The following is an 18,996-nucleotide window of genomic DNA, read 5'->3' as shown; positions in this document are numbered from 1 at the left end:
AATTAAACCAACCTCATTAGCATCCCCTTCTCATTTAAAGTGATCCCCTGTTTTAACTTCAATGTAATATTTGCTCAGTATCTCGAAAAATGTCTTTTCACTTTGAAGACATTTCCCACACGCTTTTACTTTGACAACTTTCTTTCCCCACATGTAACCACATGCCCACTCAGCCAACCGATAAAGTGTGTGTGTGTTAAAACCAACCACACTCATCTGATGACTCGTGCCCCTAAGGGTTGGATAAGATCATCCAGGATAAAAAGATTGCTGGCTTCATTTAAAGCTAGACAATAGGTTGCTCTCTCTCTCTCATGGGTTCATTTACTGTCATTACAATGATCAGCACCTGTAGCATTCTTCAAATGAGTCTTTCTGCTAAAGTGTTACATCTGTCCATGTGGAAAGGTATCTTTAAAGACCATTGTTTCATTTTTATTAATGTGTTTCTGCTAGAAGAGCTGTAACATCAGATGTATCCTGATGTACTCTCAATCATTTCTCAAAACATGCTCATGTTTGGGCCTGATCCATCATGGGCCTTGGTCAAGGGTGGGATAGCTCGGGGCAGTGAACCAGGTTCAAGTGTGGAGATCATTCTTGTGTGGTTAGAAGTGCCCAAACTAAAACTTCCAATATATAAGCTGGGTGAATACAAGAATTGTAATCGAACAGTTTGTTGTTTTACCATTATAGACTTGTTCTCCTTTCAGTTCTGTACAACACCAACCCTTAACCCTGTTGACACCATTAGCTATTATAAAACTGCTGGTTAATTAGTTTCAATGGAGTTGGTATCTGCAAACAGACTGCAAGTTAATGCACACTGAAACTGAACAGTGGATGATCTCCACATTAGCAACAAAACCCAATACAAGTATATCCCACATCCTGTTAGTACATCTGATTAAACTATTGTGCTGCTAACATTTACTTAAATAGTGCAACTGCCACTGAAATGTACTCCAATGCAAACCACGGCCTGAGAGAATGGAGCGGCTGGGCTTGTATACTCTGGAATTTAGAAGTATGAGAGGGGATCTTATTGAGACATTTAAGATTATTATTTGGTTTGGACAGGTAAAGAGGCAGGAAACATGTTCTCGATGTTGGGGGAGTCCAGAACCAGGGGCCACAGTTTAAGAATAAGGGGTAAGCCATTTAGAACAGAGATGATGAAACACTTTTTCACATAGAGTTGTGAGTGTGGAGTTCTCTGCCTCAGAGGGCGGTGGAGGCCGGTTCTCTGGAAACTTTCAAGAGCGAGCTAGATAGGGCTCTTGAAGATAGCGGAGTCAGGGGATATGGGAAGAAGGCAGGAACGGGGTACTGATTGTGAATGATCAGCCATGATCACATTGAATGGTGATGCTGGCTTGAAGGGCCGTATGGCTTACTCCTGCACCTATTGTCTATTAATTTGCTGTAGCTGGATCTTAATTGCTGTAGCTGGATCTTAACTGACAATTTTAATTGTTTTACTGTTGGAAACACACAGTAAGATCATAGTGAATTATTAAATGTTATTTTAACTGCAACAGTTTAACAGTGAGTAGTTTGTTACATATTGAGCAGCAATTAACTACTATAATGCTTTGAAGACGTAACAATATTTGATCGCGACATATGTCAGTGTGGCCAGTCTTATTCTCAGTAAACGTACTGAAGCTAGACCCTCTGGCCAAGACTGCCAATGTTTGTGCTGAAACCAGTATTGACTGTTGGATAGCTTCTTTGTTGACATTTTATATGGAGCAGTAAATGGAGGAAGCGATTATTCTGCTGTACTTGCCCTGCCTGTTGTGTGGTGTCTGATCAAGTGAGCCTGCACAATTGATGTGCATTGCATGGTTAAAGCTCGGCTCAGTGAAAGAATAGACCTGTGGTTGATGTTACCACATCTGACCCAATTAACACCAGTCCTTCCACTCAACTAAAAATATAAAATGAGCAAGAAAATGTTAAAGCACCAAACCTAGTAAAAAAAAAAAAGTAATGGTCTTTCTGCATGCCGTGTGTAATTATTTGGATATTAAAACATTTAGGCAGTTGCAAACCTTGGCGAAAGATCTATTTACCACTCTCCAATGCCGCACAAAGGATAGTTGGTCAAGATAAATAAAGTGATAAAATTTGGAATGGGGCCGGGTCCATTGAATAAGTAGAGGCAGTACTTGAGCCGTCTGCAATTTGAAATGTCTTCACAACATCATAAAGAACATAAATGTTTAGTGACTCTCTGCCTCCTGCACCACAAGGTCCAGAATACTTGGACGGAAGCCAAGCCACCACATTCTAGTGAAGTTAGGACACAAATACCAAAACAATTCAAGGAAAAAAATTGTGGGACTGTGTGGAATTTATTGCATTCCAGTGAAGCTCACAGACTATATCTTGAGATGTGAATAAACAGCAGAAAGGCAAAATAATTATGACTCAAGATGTATTAAATTCCTACAATTGCTGCAATAATTACAACATGAGCAGTCTTGTTAATTGCACAACCAGTGTCCCATTCACTTCCCATTGCTATTATTTCTAACTAGTGCAACTTTATAAAGTTGGAAGTTAACTACCACAATGGGCCTGTCCCACTTACGCGATTTTTTTCGGCGACTGCTGGTACCCGTCATGGTCGCAGCAGGTCTCCGAAAATTTTCAACATGTTGAAAATCCAGCGGCGACCAAAACAAGGTATGACTCTTTGGGCGACTGCTCACGACCATACAGGCTTCACCCCGCTAGATGTCTCCAGGGTGTCGCCTGTATGGTCGTAAGTAGTCTCCTTAATCACCCAAAGAATCATAGCGTCTTTCTGGTCACCGCTGAATTTTCAACATGTTGAAAATTTTCGGCGATCTATGATCGGTGCCGGCAGTCACCGAAAAAGTCGCGTAAGTGAGACAGGCCCATAAGCCTCTCAAACTCGCCGGTTCCCATCTGAACTAGTGTTCAGTAGGTTTAGGTTTTTTATTGTCACAAGTAACCAGGTCCGGTGAAAAGCTTTGATTTGCATGCTCTCCAAACTGATCAGGTAATACTATACATAAATACAATCAAGTCAAACTCAAGTACAATAGATAGAGCAAAGGGAAGATACAGAGTGCAGAATATAGTTCTCAGCATTGCAGCGCGCCAGTACCCGAGACAGTCCAACATCCACAATGGGATAGAGGCAAATCCTACAGTACACTGGCTTATGGAAGGACCATTCAGCAGCCTGATAACAGATAAGAAGCTGCTTATCTTGAATCTGGTGGTGCACACTTTAACGCTTCTGTACCTTCTGCCATACAGGGGCAAGGAGATGAAGGAATAACTGGGGTGGAACAAGTCTTTGATTATTTTGGCTGCTTCTCTCAGGCAGTGTGAAGTGTAGCTGGAATCAATGGTGGGAAGTCTGCTCTGTGTGGTGGACTAGGCTACATCCACAACTCTGCAATTTCTTGCAGTCTTGAGCAGAGCTGCTCACTAACCATTTGGTGATGCAACCCAAACGTATGCTTTCTACGGTGCATCTGTAGAAGTTTGTAAGAGTCATTGGAGACATGGTCATTCAGACTCCTCAGGAACTGGAGGTGTAGGTGTGCCTTCTTGGCTGTCTCATCAATGTGGTTTATCCACAACAGATTGTTGGTAATATTAATGGCAAGGAACCAGAAGCTCAACCCTCTCCACTTTGGCACCATTGATGCTGATTGGGGCAGGTACTCCACCATGCTACCTGAAGTCAACTACTACCTCCTTGCTGTAAAAGAGGGAGGGATTATTGGCCTGACACCATGTTTCTAACTTCTCTATCTACTTCCTGTTCTCCATCTTTTCATTGAGCATGATCCAGCCCACCACAGTGGTGTCATCTGCAAACTTGTCGATGGAGTTGGAACTGATTTTAGCCACGCAGTCACGAGTGTGTATAGAGCACACCAAGGCTGGGAATACATCCTTGCAGGGCACTGGCATTGAGAATTATTGTGTTGTCACCTTTCCACACTGATTGTGGTCTGCGGATCAGAAAGTCGAGGATCCAGTCGAGGTTGCTATGAGTTTGCAGCTCGTTTAAATGGCCTTTATAATAAATAGAAAAAGATATTTGGGTAGAAAGCTGAGCTTAATCTGCTACAGCACAGGCAACTTGTAGCAGTTATAGGTTGTACTGACCGACTGAAACTGATTCCAGCCAAACCGATGCACTGCTTGCAAAGCATGCGATCTGGATTGAGGTGTTACCCCACTACCTGTAGATGTTCAGATCTTTTTGAAAATAATAACGCACTTTTTTCTTTATTTTCAATCCCTAAAGTTTGGCGCAGCCACATTTACAAACTTGGGTTGGATGTGCAACATGTGAGCTGTATCTTGTTGCATTGCATCATTCCCAGGGGTTATTTCATTTCTAGATCTGGTCAATTTTATCTGATCTTCATGGCTCCTGTTGTCTCCTTTACTCTGCTTTCAAAACTGACGTGGAGACTTGGTGGATGGGGATAGGTAGAGTCTGTGCTAGAACCAATTCTTTATCTAAAGGCAGTAGCCAATATTGTGTATGTTTCTTTCTGCTCACAGGGGAAAGTTTGCAGTCGTCAAGAAATGCATGGAAAACGCCACGGGAAAGGAATACGCAGCCAAGTTCTTACGGAAACGAAGGAAGGGCCAAGATTGCCGCATGGACATTATCAATGAGATCGCAATCCTTGAGATAGCGAAGAGCAACTCACATGTGGTGGACTTGCACGAAGTGTACGAGACGACTTCGGAAATCATCCTAGTGCTGGAATAGTAAGTAGGATCTTAGAAGTTTGGAAGTTGTTCTTTGTCAATATGAAAGAAGGGCATTTCCTTTCTAGGTGATCTACAGCATCAACACCTGAGGTCTGGGATGCGAGTATCTGCTGCGTTCTATAGAAGTGCTGATCTTAGGATAATACAGATTAGTGATCTTGAACCTCACTTCACAAACCATGGTCTCTAAGTACATAAATGTGATGGGAGATCCTTGAATAAAACCTTTTATCATCATGAGCAGTGGATATCTGATCCCCCACTGGTACTTCTGGTAACCTGTGGACTTCACTAAAGTCACCAAATACAGAGATACACAGAAAATATGTGCAGGAGTAGGCCTTTCGGCCTTTCGAGCCATTTGATGTGATCATGGCTGATCATCCACAATCAGTACACCGTTCCTGCCTTCTCCCCATGTCCCTTGATTCCGCTAGCCCTAAGAGCTCTATCTAACTTTCTTTTGAATACATCCAGTGAATTGGCCTCCAATGCCTTCTGAGACAGAGAATTCCAAAAACTCACTCTCTGAGTAAAAAAGTTTTTCCTCATCTCAGTTCTAAATCGCCTAACCCTTATTCTTAAAATCGATGACGTGCTGTTCTAAAAAAGCTGACATACTCGCAAAGCACAGGAGGGAAATGCCATTTGTCCTCTGCTCTGAACAACCTGTTATGTTATGATATTTCCATAGACGTGTAAGTGCTTATAGCAGCAGAACCTGATGGAAAGCCTGAAGTAGCAAAATGGTTAGAATCCCAGCGATCATTTGTCAGTCATCTCACGCATGATTCTGAGAAAGACTACCTCTGACTCGTCCGTTTTACCACTCGGACAAAGTGCGAGTGTGGGTTTAAATTTATTTTCCACAACAAAGCCACATAATCTAATTTTGCTTCATTGGTGTTGCATTGTAAGAACAGCTGGCATTTTGAAGAGATAGAAAACCAAGGCCTATGCAGTTGTCTAGTTAATTGCTTAAGACTTCATTGAACCATTGAACAAACACAAAGGAGTTCACCATTAAGCCATGCCTAGCATTGACCCTGCAGCCAAAATAGATTAGTGGCCCAATTATCTTGTGAGCTGCCATGCCAATTACTTAACAATAGTGACCACAGTACCGCAGCTTGTAAATATCTCAAAAAATGCTACAACAATATCATAGTTCACTTTTTCTAACTATGTGCTTGATTTTCTTTTTCATTATCCAGTGTTTCCATTTCCAGAGGTTTTTCCTCCTGAGATTTGACTGGGATTTTGATCACAAATGATTCCTTGCTGAGTACTACACCTGGGAATGCCGTGCCTTCCCACGGTGAAACCTGTTTACAATTTCACTCGTATCACTGGGGTAGTTAGACTGGGCACTGTCTGTGCTTACAAAGGATGAGCCAGACTACACCAAACAAACAGCAACACTTTGTTTTGATTGAGGAAAGACACAAAATGCTGGAGTGACTCAAAGGGTCAGACAGCATCCTTGGAGAACATGGGTAGATGACAATTCGGATCGAGACACTTTTTTAAATTCCTGACCATGGCTCATTTTACCGCACCCTACATCTTTCCCTTTGCATACCTTGTAGTGCCATGGTGTGTATAAGAGAGGCCTTGCACACTATAACACACAATGCCTACGGCACTACTAATTCCTGTGGAGCAGGGCAATGAGCATGGCGGTTATTGGTTATTGGAGACGTGCTGGAATAAACTCCAAGCAGATGGATCCAGCACACTACATCAATTAGCTTACCATAGACATCAAGTGATGGCACAGATTGTAAGAGTGGTCTTCTCAAAGGCAAACACATTGGAGAATTCTGTTAATTCATCGAGGATTTTGCCTTGTAATCTAGCAATCTAACAAACTCAATTGAGCACCTTTTATACGAACCATCTTTGAAAGAAACTAAGGTGCAAGAGACAACAGATGCTGGAATGTGGAGAATCAAACAATCTGCTGAAGGAACTCAATGGGTTGAACAGAATCTGTGGAGGGAAATGGTCAGTAGATGTTTTGGGCCCGTCCTGTTGAAGGGCCCTGATATGAAACATCGACAGTTCATTACTCTCCACAGATGCTGCTCGACCCACTCGGTTCCACCAGATGATTATTTGTTACTTTGAAATGAATTTCATTGATTCAACTCAGGAGATCGCTGGCTTGGCAGTGAGTCTGCTCTTGTATGTGAGGGTGGGGAGATGGTGTGCAGTAGTAGGTGTGAAGAGAATCCTCACAGAATCTTCATCTTCTGTAACCTCCTCAGTTATGATGTTGACATTAGTGCAAATCTCAAGTTTGTTATTCTTGGGAATTATTCTAAAAGATTGAAATCATTTTGGCGATTGGAACGTATTTCTACAGAAATTGCTGAGGCTTTTAAATGTCACCGAACCATTGAAGCGAGGCAAAGTCTGATCATGAAACGGCTTAGCTTGCACGCACTTCCTGTTATAACAGTAGACGTTCATGAAGCCACATCCTTCAGCACTTGATCAGCCTGACCAAAATCAGACTCTCTTCTGTAACTGTCAGCAGATGACTCCAGATGATAGAGATAGTTTCCATACATGGTTATGTGAATTGACTGCGGCTTCTTGGCGGCTATTAAAGATAATCTTTCCAACTTGCACCGGTTTGACCCTGAACCCCATTATGCAAAATCTGTGTGCTGTGTTCGGCTGGGTGGTTTTGAAACCATAAGTCTAAATAGAAAACCAATTGCCGTCCTCGGGCACCATTTCTCTGGGCTGTGGACTTCCTTTAAAGCATTACAAGCCATTCATCATTTGGCGATGAACTGCAGGTGAATAACTAACCCTGTACAAATGCCCAGAACAGCCACCAAACAGTACACACCAAAAGCAAGATTCAGCTAGGCTGAATGGGCAAGATTATTTTCAAATCTTTTTTTAAATGAGGACCAAATTTGGAGAGGTGGAATTTTCATAATTCTCAAGGCATAATGACAGTAATATTGGTACTTGCCGGGGAAATGAGGAACAGGAGACAGGCGGTGATCCTGAAATGAATGTAAGACGTGTACTGCGGTAATGGGCTTGTGTGATGCAGAGGAAGGAATAGAGTTGTCCTCTGGGATATTGATTGTCAGTGGAATGTCAGTAAGTGAGATGTTTGCAGAAATTATCTTATTTATTCCTTGTTCACTGATTTTGTTGCAGTGCAGTTGATCAAGGAAAGATTTAATTTAATTCTGAAATATGAGATCGAGATCTGATGAACTGAGTATTTTAGCCACAGTTTAGTTTATTATTGTCACATGTACCGACGTACAGTGAAAAGCTTTTGTTTGTGTGCTGCCCAGTCAAAGAAAACACTACACATGAATAGAATCAAGCTGTCCACAGCACACAGATAAACGGTACAACGTCTAGTGCAAAGATATAACGTTGAAAATACATCCATAGTTTCGGAAGCGCAGTCATTGTTATAAAAGCATTAGTATAATTTACAGTGAGGAATTAAATTGGTCTTTTTCGCATTGCATAAATGCTAGTTTTAAAAAGTTAAGATTTTTATTATCGATGCCAGCTTTTGTACATCAATGTTTTTGTTTTTTTATGTTTTTTGAATTCCTGTTTTAATTGCCTTCAATTTTTTCCCCGCACTGCTCTTGCTGTGACAGAGTTCTTGGTTTCCATGCATTTCCTCTGTTAACTAGGCTCTATTAGTGTGAGCGCGTAGAGACTTGGTATTGGCAGAGAACCGTACTGGTTTGAAATGCAGCCAAGTCCAATCCATCCCCTTGCCTGATACCTGCACAGGCACAGTGTTGGACAGGAATCACTCAGTACTCCTCTGATGTTAAAACCCACCACCTTGATCTTCGACTGCATTAGAGTTACCAGAAAAAGGACTAAGAACCGAGCCAAAAGCCTTCGTGGTTTATATTGCTAAGTCCACATAAGAGAGTGTACTTATCGACGGATATATATGGGTAGTTAAGGAGCCTTTTCAGGATCACTGGTTAAGATGATTTATAAATGTTAAATTTAGTATTCCCCAAATTAATGAGGTCTTTACTCAAAAGCTTTTAAACCACAATTTCTGGCACACTATCCAGACTGCACTCCCCTGAATAAGGTATGATATCTCAATGTTGCGTTAAGTGCATGGCTATTAAAAGCTTATAGTTTAAACATCGTGCCCTAGTGTAAAGCTGAATGAAAACATGAGACCGTAAGCAGGCTTGATCAAAGTGGAGGTGACATGCATTGACTAGAAAGCATGAAGTGCCTCCCTTAATGCGAGTTGACTTAAAGGCATTTCCCCTTTTTATTCTTGTAATTAAGTTGGAATTTTACATTTCCTGATCCCCTTCCAAAAGTTTAGATTTAATTTGTCCAAGAATTCAATCCACCCTTTGAACAGAGCACTTGGGTTGCTTTTTAATATTCGAACAAACTTGACATTTCAAAACCCGACACGTCCGACGTTTCTGGAGATGGCTTGCCTTTCAGGGAAGAGCTACCAAGACGGCATGGGGAGGTGTGGGGTGATGTGATTAGAGTAGACGTTCATTCTCAGACCCAGCCTGAAGCACGGGCTCCAGCCTCGCACGCAACCTGCATCCGGTGGTTTGTGCAGCTCTTTTGCGAGCATCTGTTCCAGAAACCAGCCGGCGCCCGAATGATGAGAACTTGCCCACATCCTGTGCTTCACTTCCTCGCTCTTCTTCATTATGACTCCCAATTTGTAAATTATAACGTCAATGTCACACGGTGAAGTGACCTGAATGATCGTCTTTCAAAAACAACTACTAGTTATCTCAAAAGTACATCTTGAGCAAAAGGAATAATATTATCTCATTCTAGGCGGACGTGTTTCAAGTTAATTCAAGATAAATGTGCACCTAATCCACGCCTACGTTTTATTTGTTGTAAGATTTATTGGCCATGACTATCCCCATCCCCTCCCATTTCATAAACTCATTTCTGAACCACTCCCATCCCTAACCTTTCACAAACTTCCTTCAATCACGCAAGATCACCTTTAACCATTCAGGGAATGTAGAGTCGTACAGCACTGAAACACGCCCTTCGACCCAGCTCATGCATGCCGACCGCAATGTCCCATTTAAATTGATCCCATTTGGTCCATACCTCTCTAAACCTTTCCTATCCATGTACTTGTCCAAATGTTTTTTAAATGTTGTTGTAGTATTTGCCTCGAGTGCTTTGTTTGGCGGCTCATTCCAAATACCTACCGCCCTTCATGCGGAAAAAGTTGCCCCTCGGGTTCCTATTAAATCTTTCCACTCTCACCTTAAACCAACACCCTCTTGTTCTTGATACCCCTACCTTGGAATAAACATTCTGTGCATTCACCCTATTTTCACTCATCGTTTTACACCCCTCTATAAGATCTCCCTCAGCTTCCTAACATCTGGGATAGAATGACAAACGTATTATGGGCTAGTAAATAGTCAAACAATTACCATTTGGACTCTGCAAGAGTCCAACATTGTAGGGATGCGACGATATCACATGGCTGGAAGACTCTACGGAGATCAGAGGGTTAAAGTTGTGGAAGACTTAAAAAATCTCAGTTCTTGGTAATGCGCAAGGCCTAATTGGTAACCAAGCTTGTTCTGTGAGTAAAGCTTGATGTGTGAACTAGGACTTGTCACTGGTTGGAACAAGGACCAAAAGCGAAATGACATGGGGATACTAAGCAGTAACATAGTGGGATGGTCAATTGCAAGTGGAATGACTGGCAATGGATAAACCTACCGGCTAGGAGAAGTGGGTTGATGTTAGAGGTGGAAGAAGGTGTTCTTGGTGACTGAAGATATGAAGCTCGGCTCAGGATGAAATGAAACTTAGACCATTCACACACTTTATTTACTAAGGCTGCTTTAATTTATTTCTTAGAGTAATCTTGCGTACTGTAGAAACAAGGAGCTGCAGATGCTGGTTTACAAAAACCGGCACAAAGTGCTGAAGTATCTCAACATGCCAGGCAGTGCCTCTAGAGAACAAGAATAGTAGGGACCCGACCCGAAATGTCACTTATTCATGTTTTCCAGAGATGCTACTTGACCTGCTGAGTTACTCCAGCACTCTGTGTTGGGGGTTTTTTCTAATCCTGCTAACTATTGGGGTTGTACTGATGGCTGTACTTGAAGTTTGGACAGGGTTTGTAATCCACCTGCAGTACAACACTTGCTTCATCACCAGACTTTGGAAAAACCCAAAATAGAATAAAAATGATCTCACATTTATAATGGATAAGACAGGTAGTGTGCTGTCCTTTAGGAATAATACAGACCGTAAAAAGAGTTCAAAGAACGTCAGTCAGCTTCCATCTTGCAGTGTGAAGGGTGAGTGGAGCATGTCCTTGTGCAACAAGCCGAAGTCTACACATCACCCTACACTGAATGCAGAAAACCCTTGGCACTGAGTAGCTGCTGTTTCTTTGAGTGGCTATTCAGCACAGTAATTGCCTGTGAGCAACGTGCCGGAGTACAAGCCGCTGCATTCACAGTGATACCCAATACATGCTGAAGGCTGCGGAGTGTGGAGGAAATGATTGCCTGCTGCCGAGGGAACATTGCCTGTTTTGTTTGCTGGGTGAAAGCTAACACCTGCACAAGTCAGGAAACACATTTCACTCCAGTGACTGACCAGCGTCTCTCCAGCCTCACGTCTTCAGATCAAATGTCGAGCTTTTTATGCAAGTTGTCCCCAGGGGAAGATGCTGCTGCCCTAGCCACTTAATAAAGACTGCAACATTCTCCAAAGTCTCCGTATTACTTTCCAGCAGTTAACTGCAGCCTTCTGGATTGCACTTTACCTGAGTTGGTACTTAAAATACCTTTCATTCCTTTTCGCTGCAATGGAAGTTCCTTGCGGTACTCTAATTGATCATTCTCCTGATTACAAACCTCTGTATAGAGGTGTATCTGGTACCTGAGGAAGTCCCTGGCACAATATCTGTTCAAAAAATTGCCACTGATCCCAAAGAATGCAGGGGATGTCCTGGCCAGTGTTCATCTCCACAACAGATAAATTCATGTCATAGGAGCAGAATTAGGCCAATTGGCCTATCGTCTATTCCACCATTCAAAGCTAGATCATGCATGATCTATCTTTCCCTCTCAACCCCATTCTCCTGCCTTCTCCCCATAACTCCAGGCACCCTTACTAATCAAGAATCTGTCCATCTCTGCCTTAAAAATACCCAATGACTTGGCCTCCACAGCCTTCTGTGGCAATTAATTCCCAGATTCACTCCCCTCTGACTAGAGAAATTCCTTCTCATCTCCTTCCTAACAAAACATAATTTTATTCTGCGGCTGTGGCTTCTGGTCCTAGACTCTTCCACCGATCTGCTCTTATTGCAGCCACTGGGACATAATGTGTAAATTGGCAGCAGTGTTTGCTGCAGTGCAGGGCTGAATATGCCTCCGAGGTATTGTGCTGTGGAGTACTTTGGGCCGATGTCTCTATCAACAAGATAGCTTACTGTGGCTGCTGCTACTGTTGCCTATAAAGTACAGAAAGCACAGCCTGTAATCATTTGTTTTGTGTGGGGTTTTTTTTTTCTTCCTCTGCCAGATTAGTAAATGAGCCTGAAGATAAAGTATTCAGCGTGTTATACGTTAATTTACAGAAGAACTTTGCAATTGTACTGAGTCAGTGCTACAAAGCAAAGCTTAGTTCATAGAGTTGCCGGCCCCATAGCAGAAGCGTCCATGTCACGGGGCTGGAAACTGGAAGTATCCTGAGCTAATTCTGCAACCACCATCATCTATTGCGACAAGTGATGGACTCCCACTGATTGTCGCCGGAAGCCTGCGTCCTTTTCAGGACGGACGATGACAGCGACGTCAACATTCATAACAAGATGGACACGCAAAGAAGAAGATTGAGTTGCCACAAATCCAAAAAAAATGAAGGATAACTTAGAAATTTAAAAAAAAGTGCTGGAGACTCTCAGCAGGTGAGACATCATCCGTGGGAAGAAATAGAGTTGCATACTAACGAAGGGTCATTGGCCTCAAACATTGATTGTGTTACTCCATCCATGGATGCTGCTCGACCTGCTGAGTGTTTCCAGCATTTTCTATTCTCAATTTGGATTCCTTGGCGAATAATGACCTCACTACGACTCCACCACTGACACAGGTGTCAGGACCAACCATGAGAAAGTGATGGCTGCACTGAATTCCTTTCATTCTTTTCTCACGGAGAGATGGCGGAACCCCGACCAGTTAAACATCATTTGCTGCTGAAATTTCATTTTAATTCAGAATATTCTTTGGCTGGACCCTTGATTTAAAAACGTTAAAAAATATTCTTGCATGTAGCCAATACTGGGCTTGAGTTCACTTCATTTGGGAGAGCTCTTTCTGTTTGTTACAAACAAGAAAGAAAGTGCTTGCGTAAGTGTGTGTGTGTATTGCAAAAGGTAACTTGGCAGGTGCAGCAGCGGTAGGAAGTCGAGTAACATATTGCACTTTACTGCAGGAAGGTTGGAATTTAGAAATGGGGAAGTGTTGTTACAACTGAGCAAGTTACTGGTGAGGTCACACCTGAAGTACTGTGCACATTTTTGTTCCCCTTCTTTATGAAATGCATTGGAGGCGGTCCAAGCGAGATTCACTCGGCTGATTCGGGAGTCTCGAGAGGGTTATTCTCCCATGAGCAACTAACAAAATTAGATTATGTTCTTTGCAGTTTAGAAGTGTGAAGGGTGACCTTGCTGGAATGTGTAAGATTCTTGCGGGGCCTGACCAAGTTGATGTTGAGATATTTCCACGTGTGGAAGAAGCTCAAACAAGGAGAGAAAGTTACAAGATTAGAGGATGTTGCAATGCTTCCCTGGCCACAGTGTCAATGTGATTGGACCATGGTAGCACAGTGGTAGAGTTGCTGCAACCAGACACCAGGGTTCGATTCTGACTACGTGTGCTGTCTGTACAGAGTTTGTGTGGTTTTCTTGCGACAGCATGGATTTTCTGCAGGTGTTCCACCTTCCATCCACACTCTTAAGACGTACAGGTTTGTAAGATAATTGGCTTCGGTAAAATGGTAAATTATCCCTAGTGGGTGTAGGACAGTATTAGTGTACGGGGTGATCGCTGCGGACTAGATGGGCCAAAAGGCCTGTTTTTGGACTGTATTTCTTTCTTTTTTTTAAAGCTCGTTGTATGTGATATTTACAACTGGGTGCATGGGCCAATGGGTCTCCTCCTATTGTTTCCGAATGCTCTTGTGTATTTGTGTAATGTACACGTACCTTGGGATGTTGCACGTCATTTTGCAGCTGCTGTTGAATTTTGAATAGTTCCAATCCAGGAAATATGGCGGCCACTTTGCATGGGGCAGTGTCTCTCAAACAGCAATGAGCTGGTTGATAAAATTAATCTCTTTTGAATACTGATGGCTGAAAAATACATGTTTAAGAAAGAACTGCAGATGCTGGAAAAATCGAAGGTAGACAGCAATGCTGGAGAAACTCCAAAATACATGGTCAGGAAGTTCAGGGGTAGCACCTGGATCTTCAGTAAAGCGGCACAGCAATGTTTCACATCCACCAAACGTGTGAGATGCAGGTCCAATGTCTGGTCTTCAAAATACCTCCCAGGGTAGTGCAGTACATGGATAATACTGAACTTGTTTCTCTGCTAGGTACACAAAATTGCTGGGGAAACTCAGCGGGTGCAGCAGCATCTATGGAGCGAAGGAAATAGGCAACGTTTCGGGCCGAAACCCTTCTTCAGACTGATGGGGGGTGGGGGGGGGGGGGGGGAAAGAAAGAAGGAAACGGGGAGGAGGAGGAGGAGCCCGAGGGCGGGCGGATGGGAGGTGTGGGAGGAGACAGCTAGAGGGTTAAGGAAGGGGAGGAGACAGCAAGGGCTAGCCAAATTGGGAGAATTCAATGTTAATGCCATAGGGACGCAAGGTCCCCAGACGGAATATGAGGTGCTGTTCCTCCAATTTCCGCTGTTGCTCACTCTGGCAATGGAGGAGACCCAGGACAGAGAGGTCGGATTGGGAATGGGAGGGGGAGTTGAAGTGCTGAGCCACCGGGAGGTCAGGTAGGTTATTGCAGACTGAGCGGAGGTGTTCGGCGAAACGATCGCCCAACCTACGCTTGGTCTCACCGATGTAAATCAGCTGACATCTAGAGCAGCGGATGCAGTAGATGAGGTTGGAGGAGATACAGGTGAACCTTTGTCGCACCTGGAACGACTGCTTGGGACCTTGAATGGAGTCGAGGGGGGAGGTGAAGGGACAGGTGTTTCTCTGCTAGATGTGATTGTGGCCATTGAAATAGGGGCAACAATTATCCTCAGTTTTAATTGCTTATCTCATTGAGCTCACAATCTGATCTTCTTACAAGTGGGAGGGTTTAAACAAATAGAGAGTTCTCAGCAGATGGCAGTGTGAGAAAGGCCCTTCACTGAAAGGGCTTGGTTCCTCTTTGAAAGAATATTGCTTGGCGAGAAAGGACGAAGTGACTGCGGTTCGAGATATATTGGCATCTATGAGGAAATGAGGTAGACCATATTAAGGCAGTCTGCATTAAGCAATCTCTGTTAACTTGGTAGCTTTTAGTTGAAGACAGTGACATTTGTTTCTGAGGATTCGAGAATGGTGGTCAGTATTTAGAAATAGGCATTCTATACTTGGAGACATCTTAATTAGTTAGATTTAGAGTCATGCAGCACAGAAACAGGCCCTTCGGCCAAACCTGCCCATGCTAACCAAGGTGCCACCCACGCACACTAGTGTCCCACCTGCCTGTGTTTGGCCCATATCCCTCTAATCCATGAATCTGTCCAATGTCTTTTAAATGGTGCTATCGTACCTGGCTCAGCTATCTGTGCAAACTTTCCCTAAAGCTCTGGCACTCAAGTCCTGGCAATGCCCTCATATATTTTCTCTGCACTCTTTCCAACTTAACAACATCCTTCCTATAGCAGAGTGGCCAAACTGAACATGATACTCCAAATATGAAATTTGTCTGAAAGTTATAATGAAAGGAGACAAGAACATATAGACTGATAAAATAGCATCCAAAACATTAGCACTCCCATTGTTCTAATACTAATGAAGGACGTTCTTTTAGGAAGGAGATGAGGAGAAATCTCTTTAGTCAGAGGGTGATGAATCTGTAGAATTCTTTGCCACAGAAGGCTGTGGAGGCAGTCAGTGGATATCTTTAAGGCAGAGATAGATATATTCTTGATTAGTACAGGTGTTAGAGGTTATGGGGAGAAGGCAAGAGAATGGGTCTGGGAGGGAGAAATAGATCGGCCATGATTGAATTGCAGAGTAGACTTGATGGGCCGAATGGCATAATTTTACTCCTATCACTTTTGACCTTAATAATGAAATGTCTGCCTTTCTGGTCCAGATATGAGTTTTGGCTCCCTGCAAAATTTGATTCATTTTTAGTCTCAATGTCAGTGTAACTTTGTGCATGGGTGGTGATGCTCAAGTTGAATTGTGTAACTCTCTGAACAATTAGCTGTGCTTTGGACAGTAGTTTGATCAATGAAAAGAGATGACCTCATTCGAAAGTGCATAAGGTAAGATAAGATAATGAGAGGGAAGATGCACTGTTTGTGCTTGTAGCTGAGTTGGATAACTTTGAGCAAATGCCCTCAGTCACCTGTATTTATTTTGCCAAACAGTCCAGTCTTCGAAAGTGGTTTGCTATTGTTCCTGGTCTCGTTAACAGTTTATGGTCAGATAGGAGGGCGCTGGGAAATGGTCAATGACCTTTTTAACTTATCGGCAGGGCTTGTTTGCTTTTCCAAGCCACTAACAGGTTCACAATAGCTGCTCTCCCAGGTCCGCAATCATTCATTTCAGCAGGAATGGGTCTTGTTGATTCTTGCTTTGCATGCAATCACAGGCCTGTAGGACCCCAGCAGGCAAGCAAAGGACAGCCACTGCAAGGGATGCTCATGGCATTGTGGGCTCAAAGTGACACTACAGTGTGGCACTGTGTTTTTGAGAAAGATCTCACAAATATCAAGATAGCTGGAAAATTCCATTCCCATGATATCCTTTTCCAAAAACTGTCACGGTGTAACTGTCACTACCTTGGGTTGCATAACAATCTTGCGCCATACTGCGGTTTTGCACTTCTTGTAGTCAATGTTACTGTACGATACTGTTTATTCTGTGAGCTTCATAAGTGATAGGAGCAGAATTAGCCCATTCGGCCCATCAAGTCTACTCCGCCATTCAATCATGGCTGATCTTTCTTTCTCTCTTGGCCCCATTCTCCTGCCTTCTCCCCATAACCCCTGACACCCGCACTAATCAAGAATCTATCTCTGCCTTCATTTTAATTGACGGCCTCCACCGCCTTCAGTGGCAATAAAATCCACAGATTCACCACACTCGTGTCACAATAAACCCAATCTGAAGGGGAACTGGTCTGGGAATGCTAAGTGGCCAGTGTGAACTGCTGGAAACAGTGCTGCATTCCTGGGACGCTGTGAGTTGGTGATAGTTTGAATCATGCACACCTGTTTGCAAGGTGCAGCAACAGACCTCAATGTGTAGAAGCTGCCTGCATCTTGTTAGTTTATCTTTAAATCAGGACCTGCCGGGGTCACTTCCTGCATGAGTTTAAGTTCACTGTGTGGTCTGTCTTAAGGAAGTTCTTCAAATTCCTTTACCTAAAAGAAACATTATAAATTGCAAACATCACAAAGTTTGCAGGCAGGTGCTGCAAGGAGTTTAAAAAGGTAACTGGCACATTGTCCTTTGCTTCACGAAAGGTGGATTTTAGAAACAGGGAAGGTTTGCCATAAGTGTTGGGGGTGAGGTTGCACCTGGTGTTCTGCACACAGTTTTGATCCCCTTGCCCCTTATCAGTTATATATTTACACAGCACGGAAATAGGCCCCTCGCTCAAACCGTGCATGCCAACCAAGATGCCCCATCTAAGCTAGTCCCATTTGCCCACGTTTGTCCCAAATCCCTCAACCTTTCATATCCATGCACCTGTTCAAGTACCTTTTTAAATGTTGTTCGAGGATTACCTCCACTGGCAGCTCATTCCATGTACCCACCACTCTCTGAGTGAAAATGTTGCCCCTTGAGTTCCTATTAAATCTTGCCCATCTTACCTTAAATCTATGTTCTCTGGTTCTTGATTCTCCAACCTTGGGTAACAGACTCTGGTGCATTTGCCCTATCTATTCCATCTTATGATCCTGTACTCAATACGATCAACCCTCAGCCTCCTGCGCTCCAAGGAATAAATTCCTGACCTGCCCCACCTCACCCAAAGCTCAGCCCCTCGAGCCATAGCAAATCTACTCTGTACTCGTAAACAAAAAAGCAGCTCGTAAAAAATGAACCCCCTGTCTGCTTTTCAAAAACAAAATCTGTTATTACAAAGAATGTTTGAAAACATTAACGTTTGTTGTCATTGGCTTGAACATGACTCAAATTTTTTAACTTGGTTCAGCGGCAAATGATATCATGGGAGAACCAGTTGGCACAAATCAACCTGAGAACAGAAGTTAATCTGATCAGTTAATGTTGATGCATCTCTTCCAGTGATGTCTGAGGAGGTGAATTATCATTTGGCAGATATTATGATCAATACCTGGCTTGTTCATCCTCCCTTGTTTGTGACGCTTTCCTTTTTACTCTGTTGCACCCTGTACTAACGGGATCCAGATGCTTTGTTGACTGCATCTGAGCCTTCTGTTTACACAAAAATGAAGAGGTTGTAGAGAACTAGAAACGAGAAACTGCAGATGCTGGTTTACAAAAAAAAAGGTGCAAAGTGCTGGAATATCTCAACAGGTCAGCCAGAATTACTGGAGAAACATGGATAGGTGATGTTTCGGTTAGGACCCTTCTTCAGACTGATTGTAGTACAGTTGTAAAGAATATAGATTCCCTGCTTGCTGCGTTACAGGTACATAAGCCAGAGCTTCTTAAAGGAAAGAAAGAAATTTTTGCCTTTTAGTGCTATCTTCCATGGTGTTTCATGTGTGGTATCTGTTTGTAAAGCAGCAACTGTTGCAGCTAATTAGTGCCCGGTGAAATGGTAATAAGCAGTGTTTGGTGCAGGGGGTGAATAATGGCCAGGACTCGAGCAGAAAGTTCCCAGCTCACCCGAATACTGCCAAGGATCTTCCCCGAGACAGCAGATGAGGCCTTTTGGGGCTGTCCCACTTGGGCGACTTTTTAGGCGACTGCAGG

General features: G+C 43.1%; 1 protein-coding gene across 2 annotated transcripts in view; it reads left to right on the top strand.

Annotated features, from left to right (window-relative positions):
* Nucleotides 1–18,996, top strand: part of LOC116981972 (serine/threonine-protein kinase 17A-like) — a 52,065-nt gene that overhangs the window by 21,083 nt on the left and 11,986 nt on the right. For both annotated transcript variants that reach the window (XM_033035230.1, XM_033035229.1), the window contains one exon: nt 4,567–4,779. In XM_033035230.1, the coding sequence (XP_032891121.1) occupies nt 4,567–4,779 (213 nt within the window). The remainder of the gene's footprint in view (nt 1–4,566; nt 4,780–18,996) is intronic.

Source organism: Amblyraja radiata, chromosome 16 (assembly GCF_010909765.2).
Source record: "Amblyraja radiata isolate CabotCenter1 chromosome 16, sAmbRad1.1.pri, whole genome shotgun sequence".
In the NCBI taxonomy this organism is placed as follows: domain Eukaryota; kingdom Metazoa; phylum Chordata; class Chondrichthyes; order Rajiformes; family Rajidae; genus Amblyraja; species Amblyraja radiata.
This window is presented reverse-complemented; position numbering and strand designations above follow the sequence as displayed.